Source organism: Alligator mississippiensis, chromosome 1, assembly GCF_030867095.1.
Source record: "Alligator mississippiensis isolate rAllMis1 chromosome 1, rAllMis1, whole genome shotgun sequence".
Classification (NCBI taxonomy): Eukaryota; Metazoa; Chordata; order Crocodylia; family Alligatoridae; genus Alligator; species Alligator mississippiensis.
The window spans coordinates 435,216,258-435,229,102 of record NC_081824.1 but is presented as its reverse complement, the minus strand read 5'-3'; the positions used below and the strand labels follow the sequence as shown (position 1 = coordinate 435,229,102).

The 12,845-nt window shown below is 44.8% G+C and overlaps 1 protein-coding gene across 3 annotated transcripts in view; it reads right to left on the bottom strand.

Annotated features, from left to right (window-relative positions):
• Positions 1 to 12,845, bottom strand: part of ARHGAP20 (Rho GTPase activating protein 20) — a 91,560-nt gene that overhangs the window by 44,503 nt on the left and 34,212 nt on the right. For 2 of the 3 annotated variants that reach the window (XM_006272348.4, XM_014600664.3), the window contains exon 3: positions 7,728 to 7,898. The exons of the other annotated variant lie outside the window; for it this stretch is intronic. In XM_006272348.4, the coding sequence (XP_006272410.1) occupies positions 7,728 to 7,898 (171 nt within the window). The remainder of the gene's footprint in view (positions 1 to 7,727; positions 7,899 to 12,845) is intronic. 3 annotated transcript variants of the gene reach the window in all.

Below are 12,845 nucleotides of genomic sequence, written 5' to 3'. Positions count from 1 at the left end.
ACTTTTAGAGGCCACGTCCCCACAAGCAGGGACAGGCAGTTGTCACAGGGAAAAAAGCAGCAGCACAAACTTGTGCTCCATCACATGTACCTGCACATGGGGTTAGTGCAGGGAAAAATGCTCCAGATGGGGTAGGGTAGGCTGGGGCCGGCACCTATGCTGGCCCCAGCAGCTTTACCTGGATCCTAAGGGCCTCCTGGGGCTGCAACAGCAGTGATCCGGGCACACAAAGCCTGGCCAGCAGCCAGAGCATGGCTCTGGCCAGCCAGGCTCTGGTTTCAGGCAGCACATGCTGCTGCCACATATGCCGCCCCACTTTTTTCTGGTGTGGGTTTTTGTTTTTAAACTGGAATCTCCAGGTGTCAAAAAAAACCTGCCACACTGCAAATTAGTAGCACAGCAAACACCTGCATGTGCAGTGCTGCAGAAGGGTCTACAGCTGGCTTGTCCAACATACGATCCACAGGCCACCATGCGGCCCACCAAGCCATTTTCTGAGGCCCGAGGTGCTGCGACAGGAAACAAAAGTAAACACTGTTTACTTTCGTTCCCACCCCTTGTCCCTCTCCCAGCCCCTCAGCAGGTGATGGGCAAACACAGACTATGAAGCGGTTGGCTGCCCGGTGACTGCTGACCCTCTCCCTGGGGGGAGCAGGACCCCTCTCTCAGCTCCCCCGACCGCAGCCAGGGAGGCCGGAGCGGGTGAGCTCGCACCAGGTGGGTCCCAGGGCCCAGGCCGAGGCACCCCCCACCCCCATCATGCAGCTCCTTTAAGCCTTGCGCCAGAGGTGGTCCGCACTGCATCGGCGGGGAAGGGGTGGCACAGGGCAGGGCAGTGCGGGGGATGAGCGTGCGAGTGTGAAACATGACTGCCCAGCTGTCAGCAGGGCCACGTCCCCAGGCGGGATGCTGAGGAGCCCACACGGGGGTGCTATACGGGTGCATGCGCTCGTGAGGAGGAAGCACAAGGTCACACTTGCGCCTTCTTCCTCCTCCATGGGAGCCACGGGAGAGGAGGGAGGTGAGTTGCGTGCGCGTGGCTGTGTGTAAAGATCGGGCTCCTCGTCCCCGATGGAGCTAGGCAGCGTCCTGAGGCGCTGCTTCTCCTCCTCCTCCTCGTTGCTGCTGCTGGAGGCCAACAGCTGGCTGCTCCTCTACAGCTTCCTCTACCTGGTGCTGTATGCCCAGGTGTCCCAGGGCAAGCTTGCATTATGCTTCTTTCATTCATTGAGAAGTGAGTAGAAGCGAAAGTGTTTATTTTAGTCAAGTGCTTGGTATTATTTCATTGTTGTTTTTATATTGTTTTATATTGTTTTAAACCACATTTCCAGACCCATTTCATTGTCACTTCTTGCAACTTCATTGGTGTTAAAGGTCACATGACATCACTTCTTGATATGATACCATTTCCTGTGAGGTCTTTGAGTATGGCTCACCGGCCCACTGGGTGATAAAAAGTTCATGATCCAGCCCCACATTCAAGAAGGTTGGACACCCCTGGTCTACAGCACAGCAAACCACACATGCGCACTTGTGCATAACGTACGGCTATAACGTGCAGCTGCTCACAGCACATCCTAATTTTAACACTGCTTAACATTCCACTCACTGATTTAGTATGATCAAGCATAATGTGCAACTTCACCCTAGCAGAACCTTGTTCTTTGATCCAAGAAAGATGAGTGCAATCACTCTCAGCTTCAAGAAGCTGCAATTGGACACCTTGTGGCTGTTAACAGATGGAAGATTAACTTCTCACTAGATTCATTAATCTACTTAATAGAAGCCTCAGAAAAAAAGCCATTAACAAATCCACTGGAAGACCACTATTGTAACTCCTTTTATCCACTCAATAATTTCTAAAGTCCAGCTATTTTGGAGAAACAGCTATCAAAGTTGTCGTGCATGTGTTGAGTTGAAATAAGTTACATCTTATTCAACTGTGAATAATTTTTATTAAAAGCACATAGAGATCCACATTATAATGAAGCTTATACGTGTAGCTGTTGACACATGGAAACAAAATGCATAAGATAAGAAATTCCTGATCAATAAAAGAGAAACACAATGCAAACATACACATTACAATGTTAGTTTGAAGATAATGACTCTTTTATTCAGCTACCTACAATATTTTCTACTGATCTAACATTCTCCTTTCATAAGGCAGGACACACCAACAGTCAGCAAGGGAGGTACAGCAGACAGGTAGTGAATCAACATGGCTAAATCCTCCTGTGAAGGCAAAAGAACAAGAGGATTTACCTTTGTGTTCTCAGAGCTACAGCACAACCTTTGACTAAACTGAGGACTTTGTCTCACCCGTCATTGTTCAAAGTTGCTTTGATATTCTACTTTGGCAGTAGCGCAAGTAGCTAAAATGGGATCTTCTGTGGCCTGTCAGAGTTATTTCACTTCAAGTCAATTTTTTAGCTCTGGAAAGGACTGAAATTGTTACTGTGAAGTGTCTCTCACCTGCTAAATGGATTACTAGTAGACTCCAGCTCTGATCTAAACTCAGTCATTCTAAAGAGACTGCATATCCTCCGGGTCGCATCAAAAGCCATCACAGTGCTTGCTGGTAGAGATTTTATTCAGTGGAAAAGTAGTCCTTGAACTGTGCACTGTTAATTGTTGGTCACTAAACAAAATGTTTTCTATATTTAATATGTTCATAGGATTTCAATGGTATTAACAAGGTGTAAATTTGCTGTGTTTTTATACATCCTCATAATTAAAAAATAAAAAGAAATCCAACTCACTAAAAAATTCCCAAAAAGCCATTCAATTGCTGCTCCCTTCTGACTTAGGCATTGTAGCAAAATATTTACCTCTTTCTTCATCTTTATAAAACTGGTAAAAAGTGCCCTCATTTTCTTAAGTGTGGAGTAATATAATATGATTGTCTGGGCACAAAGCTTAGATTTTTTCATCACCACCCCCCAAAATTTCCTTTACTCAGGAAAGCTTATTCACAGAATTTGATTTCCAAGTCAGAATCTACTTAATACACCTTTTTTTCCAACCCAAATATAATATTGGGTACAAAGTGCTGAAATTACTTGTGTGTCCAAGCACACAAAGTGACTTGGGCTGTGTTAGAAATTAAGGAACTGCTGACTCTTAATCCTTTGCTAGGATCACACCAACACACACCTGTCTTAACTGGTTGCCCCCAACTCTTTCTTCATGCACCCCAACTCTTATATTAATGGTTCTTTCCCCCAATTCCCTCCCTCTTGCACATCCCTTGCCTATCTGAAGTTGCATTCAAGTCCTTTGGAACAGCAGAAAACCAAGAATCAGCTAAATGAAAGAGCAAGTTCAGCAAAAAGTGAGAGGAAACAGGATAAGCTACTATTTTTGTGACAGAAGGACCTTTCTATTCCTGTACTAGCCCCATACAGAACACCTGCATGGCCTGCCCAGAGCCGAACAGCCAGGGGGCTAAAGCAGAATCCTCTTTTTCTTTAAGTCTCCCGTTCCTTTGTGTACTGTCTCATACGCAGCTTCTTCAAAATTGGATGTTTTGTGAATGTAAACAGGGAGCACAAGCTGGAAAAAGGGGGCTTAAAGATAAATATCTTGCATAACAGCGGAGAAAATGTCAATAAATAATCCTAACTGCTAAATTCCACTATTCTTAGTCACTTGAAGTAGGAACAAGGACCTTATTATAAAAGGCTCACTGAGGAAGATTTTATGTTGCAACAACAACTGGAGAATCAGGGCCACCGCTCTGAATATATAACAAAGTAAATCCTTCAATAGCAAGGGACAAAGAAAATAGGCAGGAAAGGAAGCAATGTCAGTTCACTAGCTGCAAACAGCAAATGATAACAATACCATTTAGCAGTTTTTGAACTCTTCATCTGTGAATCTCAAAGCACTTTATACAATTAAACAGACATTTAGTAGGTTGGTGCAATCCTCATTGCCACAGTATATGAACATTATCCCCATATTGGGAAGTTAAATCAACTCACCAACTGAAAGGTTAATAGTCTAATTAAACTGAGATGTTTTAAAACCTAAAAAGTACTAGCCAATAAGCGTCTTGACCAAAGTCAAATGCAGGGAGTCACTGGAGAAGGTAGGAACAGAAGTTGAAGGAAATGGGCATGTTTAGTTTGTAGAAAAGGCAAGCAAGTGGGGATGTGATGGTGGCCTTAAAATATCTAAAGCACTGCCACAAAGAAAAGGGAGGGAACCTTTCCTTCATTTCTGCAGAGTAAGGCATGCTGGAATGGCTTTAAATTAAAGCAAAATAGGCCTAGTTGTGGAGGGGATCAGCAGCACAACATGGGAAAGGGAAGGGGATACTGCTTCCTACTTTCCTGAGCTGCTTGCTGCTGATCCCTTGTGCCATAGGCTGGTTCCAGTCACTCTGGGGGCTGGATCTGGCCTGCAGGCTGTAGGTTGAGCACTGCTGATCTAGGAATAGCAATGCCTGAAGCATGCTGTGAAGAGTAACAGTTGGAAGCTCATGGATGACTGGGAAATCATAAAAGGACCTCTGCAGCTCAAAGCAAGTAATGGAGAAGACAATGGAGAATGAAGCAGAGCTCCACAACCTGCTTAGTTACAGGCTAGGATAAGTGTATGGAAGGGAAAAAGGATGACAGAAAGAAGGTGTGATACGAGGAGTTGTTTGCCATCCTCAGGTAGCAGAGCAGAGTGGTGGGTTTTTGAGCTTTTCGATACTTATGGGCTTTGCTGGTTGCCACATGGGGCTAGGCAAGATTTTTCCCCCTCCCCATACTATTGCAATTAATTATCAGGGTTTTACCCCATGGTCACATTAGGATGGATTACAGGGGGATTTGGCTCTCTCTGGAGTGACAGGGCATGGATCTCTTGGATCTCTAAGTTGTATTTAACAACCTTGCAGTGGCAGGATGTTGACAGTACCCTTGCATCCCTGCTTTATCTGTGGCAGGTACGGTGTTCTGGGTATCCTTGGAAAATGTGCCTTGTAGTGGTGTAAAAGGGTTTGTGAAGTTTTAGGAATAGGTTAGACACGCACTTGTATGGACTAGCTTGGATAGGGTTGATTCTGCCTTCAGCAGGGGGAGGGACTAGATGACCTCCTGAAGTCCCCTTCAGACCTAATTTTGTATGATTCTAAGTCAAGTCCTATCCACAAGACCACGATTCCCAACCTTATAAAATGGTTAACATCTTCCAAGCAATACTGAGCACCCTCAGCTCCTATTGACTTCAATGGGAGTCAGATGTGCTCATCACCACTCAAGAGAAGCCTGACTTCTTACAGGAGTGGAGCTAGTGAACTAAGAACTCATGCGGGATTTGTTTCTCTTAAACCCAAACACTTAGACCCACTTACTGATCATCTAAAATCCAATTATAAACGCAATTCTTTTTTGGAATGTTAAATTTCATCTGATCTCAATACACTATGGGTTACGCTTATCTTTACATTCAGAGACCTTTTTTCCTATTAAAGTTAAAACCATCCTTTTATGCATGCAGCCCCAAACACTAGACAAATACCGGACACAACATAATATTACAGATTTACCAGAAGCTTTACAGAAACTAATTCTGTAGGCAAGTCTGATCAACTGTAATCTCATTTTATTACTCTGGTGTACTTCCATCTTAACTCTGCATTGGTCATTAAAAAGTCAATATTCATCAACAGTCATCACCACACAATAGTATATGGCACACATTTTTCCCTCTCAGAATCAGCCACAGTACTTTATATGATAAGGCAGTATTTGCTAATAATTATCATTCAGTTTGATTATTGACAGATCTGATGGTTCAACTGTTGGGATGTGATCTCTAAAGCTGTTGTGTCAATCAGCCCTCAAAATACACTAAGTAATATAATTAAAAATACTGCCTTATTTCCATCTATAACAAAGAACTCTTCTGTTTTTAACACTTATAATCCAAGTTACTTTGAACTATTTAACTTGGATCAGACTCCCACATGGAAATATAAACTGCTTGTCCTCCTTCACAATGTAACTAGGGTGGGAGTTTTGTGGTCCAGGAAACAGGAAACGGAAGGGCTTTTTGGTGATATCTTTGACTAGAGCACCTGTGTTGTTGGGAAAGATGCTAGATATGCTTAAAAGGACAAAATGCCCTTGCAGTCAAAGTCTCATCTAGCATCTCTCCCAAAGGTATCTAGTAAAAAAATATTATTAAAAAAGCCTTGTTTCTAGAAAAATTCAGACTTTTTCCACATTAAACCAAGTGCTCGAAACTCCGTTATTATTCCCTGAGGCCAGATTTTGCAACAGCTACACAGAACAGTACCCTACTCTACATAGACAACTGGTAGGGGAAGCATGGGGGGCATGTGCGCCCCCTGACAGGGCTATCCCTGCTGTTGATGCCACCAGTGGCATCTACTCGCCAGCTCCATCCCCGCTGCTCATGCTGTTGGCGGCATCTGCGTGTGCTCACCAGCCCCATCCCCACTGCCGCCTCCGGCTTCTGCGGATACATGCCCCAGACTCAGGAGGCACCAGTCGCCCATGATACCCTACGACTAATCCCATTAATTTCAGTGAAAGGTGCTTCGCTATATAAGTCAATAGAATGCTTATCCATCCCTTAGCACAGTGGAGCCCACCTCAATGACTGGAGCCCCTAGGCACTACGCAATCCATACAGTAGTAGTGGCAAGGTTCAGCTTTACATAAATAATTTTTACATTCATCATCTCACTGCTAGAGTACATGTTTTAAATAAAATATCCTCTCTTGTCACACCATATAAAGTGAAGGAATTCAGCAAGGGGTTTTATGTTTATTCTACATGATGCAAACAGACATAGCTCAGATTTCCATAGAAAACAGATTTATATTGGCTCTTCCCAGCAACCTTTGAAACAGGCAGCTAAGGGGAAGGATGCACTGCAACAAGCACAAGATTCATGTGGAAACCATCCATCCTGCAAAAGTATATTCATGGTACCTAACAGAAAAGAAAGCTGCATCAGAGGTTTTCACATTTTTCCTTAACTCATTTTAACAAGTGAAAGCACCTCAATGTTTGCCTTAAACCAAAACTGCCATATGAAGCTGGCATGTTAGATCCAGCTTGTAAATCTGCTTTAATTGTGAATGGTAAAGTGAATAATCTGAAGTTAGCAACAAGCCTGATTACACATGAACACTGCACTCAAATTCTTCACCTTCTACTTTGAAGCGTTTTCCAAATGCTATTTCTGGTACAGTAGAGATGACAAAAATACTTACTGTAACACTTGAACATCTCTATAAAAGTGCAATGTATAAATGGTAATCACCTGAACATAACAGAGTAAATCCCATACATATAACCTTCTAACAACTCTCTGATTTAAAGTGGTATTGTATACGTTTAATAAGTGAACTGAGACCCCAACAGTTTTAGGTGACTTGTCCAATCTCTGAGGCAGAGTTGATAGCAGAACAAGACACAACTCCTGTTTTAACCACCGTACAACATTTTCGTTCTCAACATAAGGTGACACTTCCGAAAAATAAACCCAGTGTGGTAATATGCAAGTTTATTACTCCTTTAATATGCCTGGGATTTCCCAAAGCACCTACAGGAGGCAGCCAACTCCCAGTGACAAATTAAGAACTTTTAATGGAATCTAGGAAAGATTTACTGTAGAAAAAGTATTAAAAAATTAATGCTATGCCATGCAAAGGACAGGTGCTGCTAGGCAGAAGCATTCCCTTATGTGCTATGCTTACTTGGATTTGGCAACAACCAGAAGGTCCGTGAAGAGGAAAAGGTGCCGTTCTTGAGTTTGGAGACCCGTCTTCAGCTGTACATGGCCATTGAGTATAAGGGCTCTGCTGGGACAGATAAAGGACTGCACGAGGGGACATGCTTCTGGGCTGATTGGGGAGAAGCAGCCTTCCCTGCAGCAGCAATAAAAGAAAGCAAGTCAGCCCATCAACAATAACCAAGAATTACCTCTCCCCCTTGACATAGCAGGCAGAGATTTCCTGCACTACCTGCTGAAAGACAGAACAACGAATAATTAATTCACAAACATTTTACTAACATCAGAAGGACAATGACAGAGGGCAGAACAGCCTGACACCCATGCAGAAAGCCATGTAGGGACTGCCTTCACTTCTTAGTAGAGGTGCACCAATATATTGGTCCGATATTGGATCGGCACCAATATAAAGAAACTTGACTACATCAGGAATGGCCTGATGTGGCTGATAATTTGGCCGATAAATGCCCATGTGTGCGCACAGCTGCAGCACAGCACGCAGGCAGCGAGGAGCACAACCCAGCAGCGTGCAGCTAGTAAGTCTGTTATGGTGAAAGGAGAGTGGGAAGGGGTGTAGAGGCACAGATTAATGCCCCCTGTGGTGAGGGAGGGACTGGGGCTGGGATAGGTGTTGCCCACCTGGGGCAGGATGGGCACGGGACGGAGCCACAGCTCGTCCAGGGGACATGGGGAGGGAGTGGTTCCTGCCACTGCATGCCGCTCATCCTGGAGGGCACTGGGGGTGGGGGGTGCCCCCAGATCTGCGCAGGGTGGGCCAGGCAGACTGCAGCTGTGGGCTGGGGCCAGGGGGTTGTGCTGCACTCAGGGTGGGTGGTGGCAATGCTGGGAGTGGGCTACAGTGAAATTTGGGGTGGCTGCATCCCCCCTCCCAGTGCCACCGCTCACCCCAAGCACAGCACTACAGCCTGCCCAGCCTGCCCTGCACAAATCTGGGGCACACCACTCCTCCTCCATGCCCTCCTGGATGAGCAGCAGGAGCAGCAGCAGGAGCCACCCCATTCTAGTTGGGCAGCGTCTACCTCAGCCCCAGCCCCACTCCCTCCCTCACTGCAGGGGCCTTGATCTGCCCCGCCCCATGCCCCTTCCCTCCCCCCTCCCTTTTCACCATAATAGAAATACCAGCTGCATGCAGCTGTATTGGGGGGGGGGAAAGAAAAAAAAAAAAAAAATCGGATCAGTACCGGCCGATAAGCCTCCTTAAAAATTGGCTATTAGCATCGGCTTCCAAAATCTCTATCAGTGCACCCCTACTTCTTAGTCTTATACAGCATATAGCAGGCACTTAGCAAATAATAATAACTGAAACGTAACCCCCTCAAATCTACAATCAATTGTTAAAAATACTACACCTTGTTGGTGCCCCATTAACAGAACAGTGTATGTTACATTCACAAACATCTGACCACACAGCTATATTTGTATTTGGAATTTACAGTACAACAGGAGTTAGTGATTTAAAACAAAATTATTCAGTCATAATGATCAATACTGGAAAAAAAATGAAATATATGGTGCAATCAGGTCAGCATTTGTTAGAGGCACACCAGGCAGCTTCCAGAGTTTGCATAACAGAGGGCCTAAACTACACAGAATTTGGCAGCTTGCCTTAATACTGCTTTATTAACCAAGCCTAAATTATTTCCCCCTTGATTTATCATCCCCATTATTACTTTAGAGTTAGATCCTTGTTTTAAAGGTCTTGCCAAAACAGAATTTTAAGACTGATTAAGCAGAGATGATTTTGAGTTAGCTCTTTACAAATACAATTCCTGTATGAAAAGGTTAAGGGCTTCTTCCTGAAAACTAACGAGCATCTCCGAAGAGGTGCTGGAGTACCCTTAAATCTCAGTGGAGTCAGCAAGAGCTATAGCTATTCAATACTAAAGGAGCAGCTCCCTCAATCCTTCCAGTTGGAGCAAGTCTACTTTGTATAAAATAATTACTCACCGAGTCACACTACAGGGAATGACACACTAGTCTGGGGGATAGGACACCCAGCTTGGAAATGAGACATCAGGCCCCTGCTCCAGTTCATGTGAAGAAAAACAGCAGCAACAGAAGGGATCGAGACCACTCCCCATCCCAGAATTCCTTAGGGCCTGGCAGTTGGGAACATCACAAGAGGTGAGAGATGTTAGTTCAAATCTCCTCAAAACAGAAGAGGAAATTGAATGCGGGTCTTCAACACCATGGATGGGTGCCTGAACCCCATTTGTACCTACTAACTCTGACAGTATTTTTTCCCATTTTATGCATCTAGCCCTTTACTTCTCTTGAAACCCAATTAAAGTATTTTGTGAAATCATATCTGGCTTGATAATAACTTTCTTCTGGGTTTGGGAGAAAAAACCTGTTCTTTGCACAACACTACTGGACGGATACTGGGGTGGGGATTGGGGCGATTGTCACCCAATATTCAGTGTTGAACTGGTGAGGGAGCACTTAGAGTGGCTGAATGTCTTCAAGTTGGCAGGACCAGAAGACTACACCCGAGAGTGCTGAGGGAATTGGCTGGAGTCACTGCAAAACCATTGGTGAAGGTATCTGAAGACTTGTGGTGCTCAGGAGAGGTCCTGGAAAATTAGAAAAGAGCCAATGTGGTGCCAATCTTTAAGAAGGGGAGGAGGGAGGATCCAGGAAACTATAGGCCAGTCAGTTTGACCTTGATACCGCATAAAATTTGGGGGAAAATTATCAAGAAGTCCATTGTGAGAGACTGGCATAAGGCATGATACTGAAGGATAGCCAATGTGGTTTTGCTGTCGGCAGGTCATGGCTGACCAACCTCGTCTCCTTCCATGATCAAGTAACGAGCCGCTTGGATGTGGGACGTTTGGTTGATGTCATATACTTGGATTTTAAAAAAGCCTTTGATATGGTCTCCCATGACCCTCTTACAAAAAAATTGGGGGATTATGGGCTGGCAGAGTCCACAGTGAGGTGGGTTGGGAATGAATCCAGAGGGTGTTAGAGACCAGGACTGTATTGTCTTGGCGGGAGGTGGCCAGTGGTGTCCCACAGGGTTCAGTTCTTGGCCCCATGCTGTTCAACGTTTTTATGAACGATTTAGATGAGGATGTGGAAAACATGCTGGCCAAGTCTGTAGACGATACTAAGTTATGGGGAAAAGCAACGTGCTAGGGGACAGAATGAAGATCCAAGTGGACCTGGCGAAGCTGGAAAGGTGGGTGGAGCAAAATCAGATGCAGCTCAATAAAGATAAATGCAGAGTGCTTCATATGGGGAGAAGTAACTAGTGACATGAATATAGGTTAGAAGGAGATGTCTTGGCAAGAATGATGGCTGAAAGGGACCTCGGGGTTATGGTGGATCACAGGATGAACATAAGCCACCAGTGCAACACTGTAGTCAACAGAGGTAATTGCATACCAGGATGCATTAGCTGATGCGTTGCAAGCAGGGTTAAGGAAGTGATACTTCCTCTCTACTCTGTGTTGGTTAGATCCCAGCTGGGGTACTGGGTCTAGTTCTGGGCGCTGCACTTCAAAAAAGATGTGGAGAATCTTGAAAGGGTCCAAAGATGGGCCACAAGAATGATTAAGGGCCTGGAGGACAAACCTTACAAGCAAAGACTAAGGGATCTGGGACTGTTCAATCTGGGGAAAAGAAGACTGAGGGGGAACTTGGTGGTCATCTATAAGTATGTAAGGGGTAAATACTGGAAGCTGGGAGAAAAACTGTTCACTAGGATGCCCCAGGGGAGGACAAAAAAACAATGGTCATAAACTGTTAGAGGATGATTTCAGGTTGGATGTAAGGAAGAACTTCTTTACCATAAGGGCGACCAGAATCTGGAACAGACTTCCCAAGGAGATGGTGCAGTCCACAACCTTTTAAGTCTTCAAGAGGAGTCTGGACAGACACCCAGAGCAGGGGGGGTTGGACTCGATAATCTTTTGAGGTCCCTTCCAGCCCTTAATTTCTATGATTCTACTGAGTACCTGGCAAAAGGGCCGTAGCATCTTGCAAGATCCAATCAGCAGTTTGCTTCCTAATCTGTGGAGCAGAAAGGATTGGATTCTCAGAGGTGATGACTACCTGTAGCTCTTACTGGCATCTCACAAGTTGGGGGAGCACAGCACTGCTGGAAAAAAAAAAAATCTCAAGATGCACAGCCTTTCATTTCATTAACAACAAGCAGGAAATATTATTGCAACAGTAAAGCATTTTCAGGTTATTTGGCTGTGTATTCTCCTACTGAAACTGGTAGTAAACTCCAATCGTTCAAGACCACATAATGCATAGGAAGGAGATGCCAAACAGACAGAGCAGAAATTGTGTTTTCAATTAATGCCACTGGATTCCCAAACCTGTCTCCTAATTTGGCCAGTTCCCTGCATTCCTAATCCCTTGATGTCTGTGGCTGGATTGCTCAATTGATTTAAGATATCAGTTGGCATTGAACAGATAAGACTTTAGATCAGCCTGCAGGAAGACTCATTTTCACTGACCTGCAGGAAGCAGGGCAGGGTAGCACTTCAGAGTAACTAGTTCAGAAATGAATGAGCTTTTAGAGGCAACAGACTATTTTGTCAGATGCTACAATGAAGTATTTTTCTGTATCTGATGAAGAGGTTAACTTCCTCTTTCAGTGACCTGTGAGAAGGCTGTGAGGAGCTGCTAACAAGAGAAACCTAATTTTGATCACTATAATAGAATGATTCATAAACCAGAGAACTCCCATCATCGCATTGCAGCTTTCAAGCTAAATCTCCATCATGCAAGTGAGCAGGGGAAGCCCTAGAAGGTATTTTGAAAACCAGTGCAATTCTGGCAAATTGTACTTGGTTCTACTGCAGCAGGGGTTTTCAACCGGGGGTATATGTACCCTGAGGGTACTTTGGAAATTTGCTTCCTAATCTGTGGAGCAGATAGGATTGGATTCTCAGAGGGGAAACACAGCAGTGGCACAGAGAAGCTGGCGGCATTCAAGCTTTGCCGCTGGCAGCACTTCTGGTTTTGCTGCCACATGGGGACCCCTGCCCGCCCCCCCCCCCCCCCCCAATTTGCCGACTGGCCACCGGGGTACTCCCCATTTCTA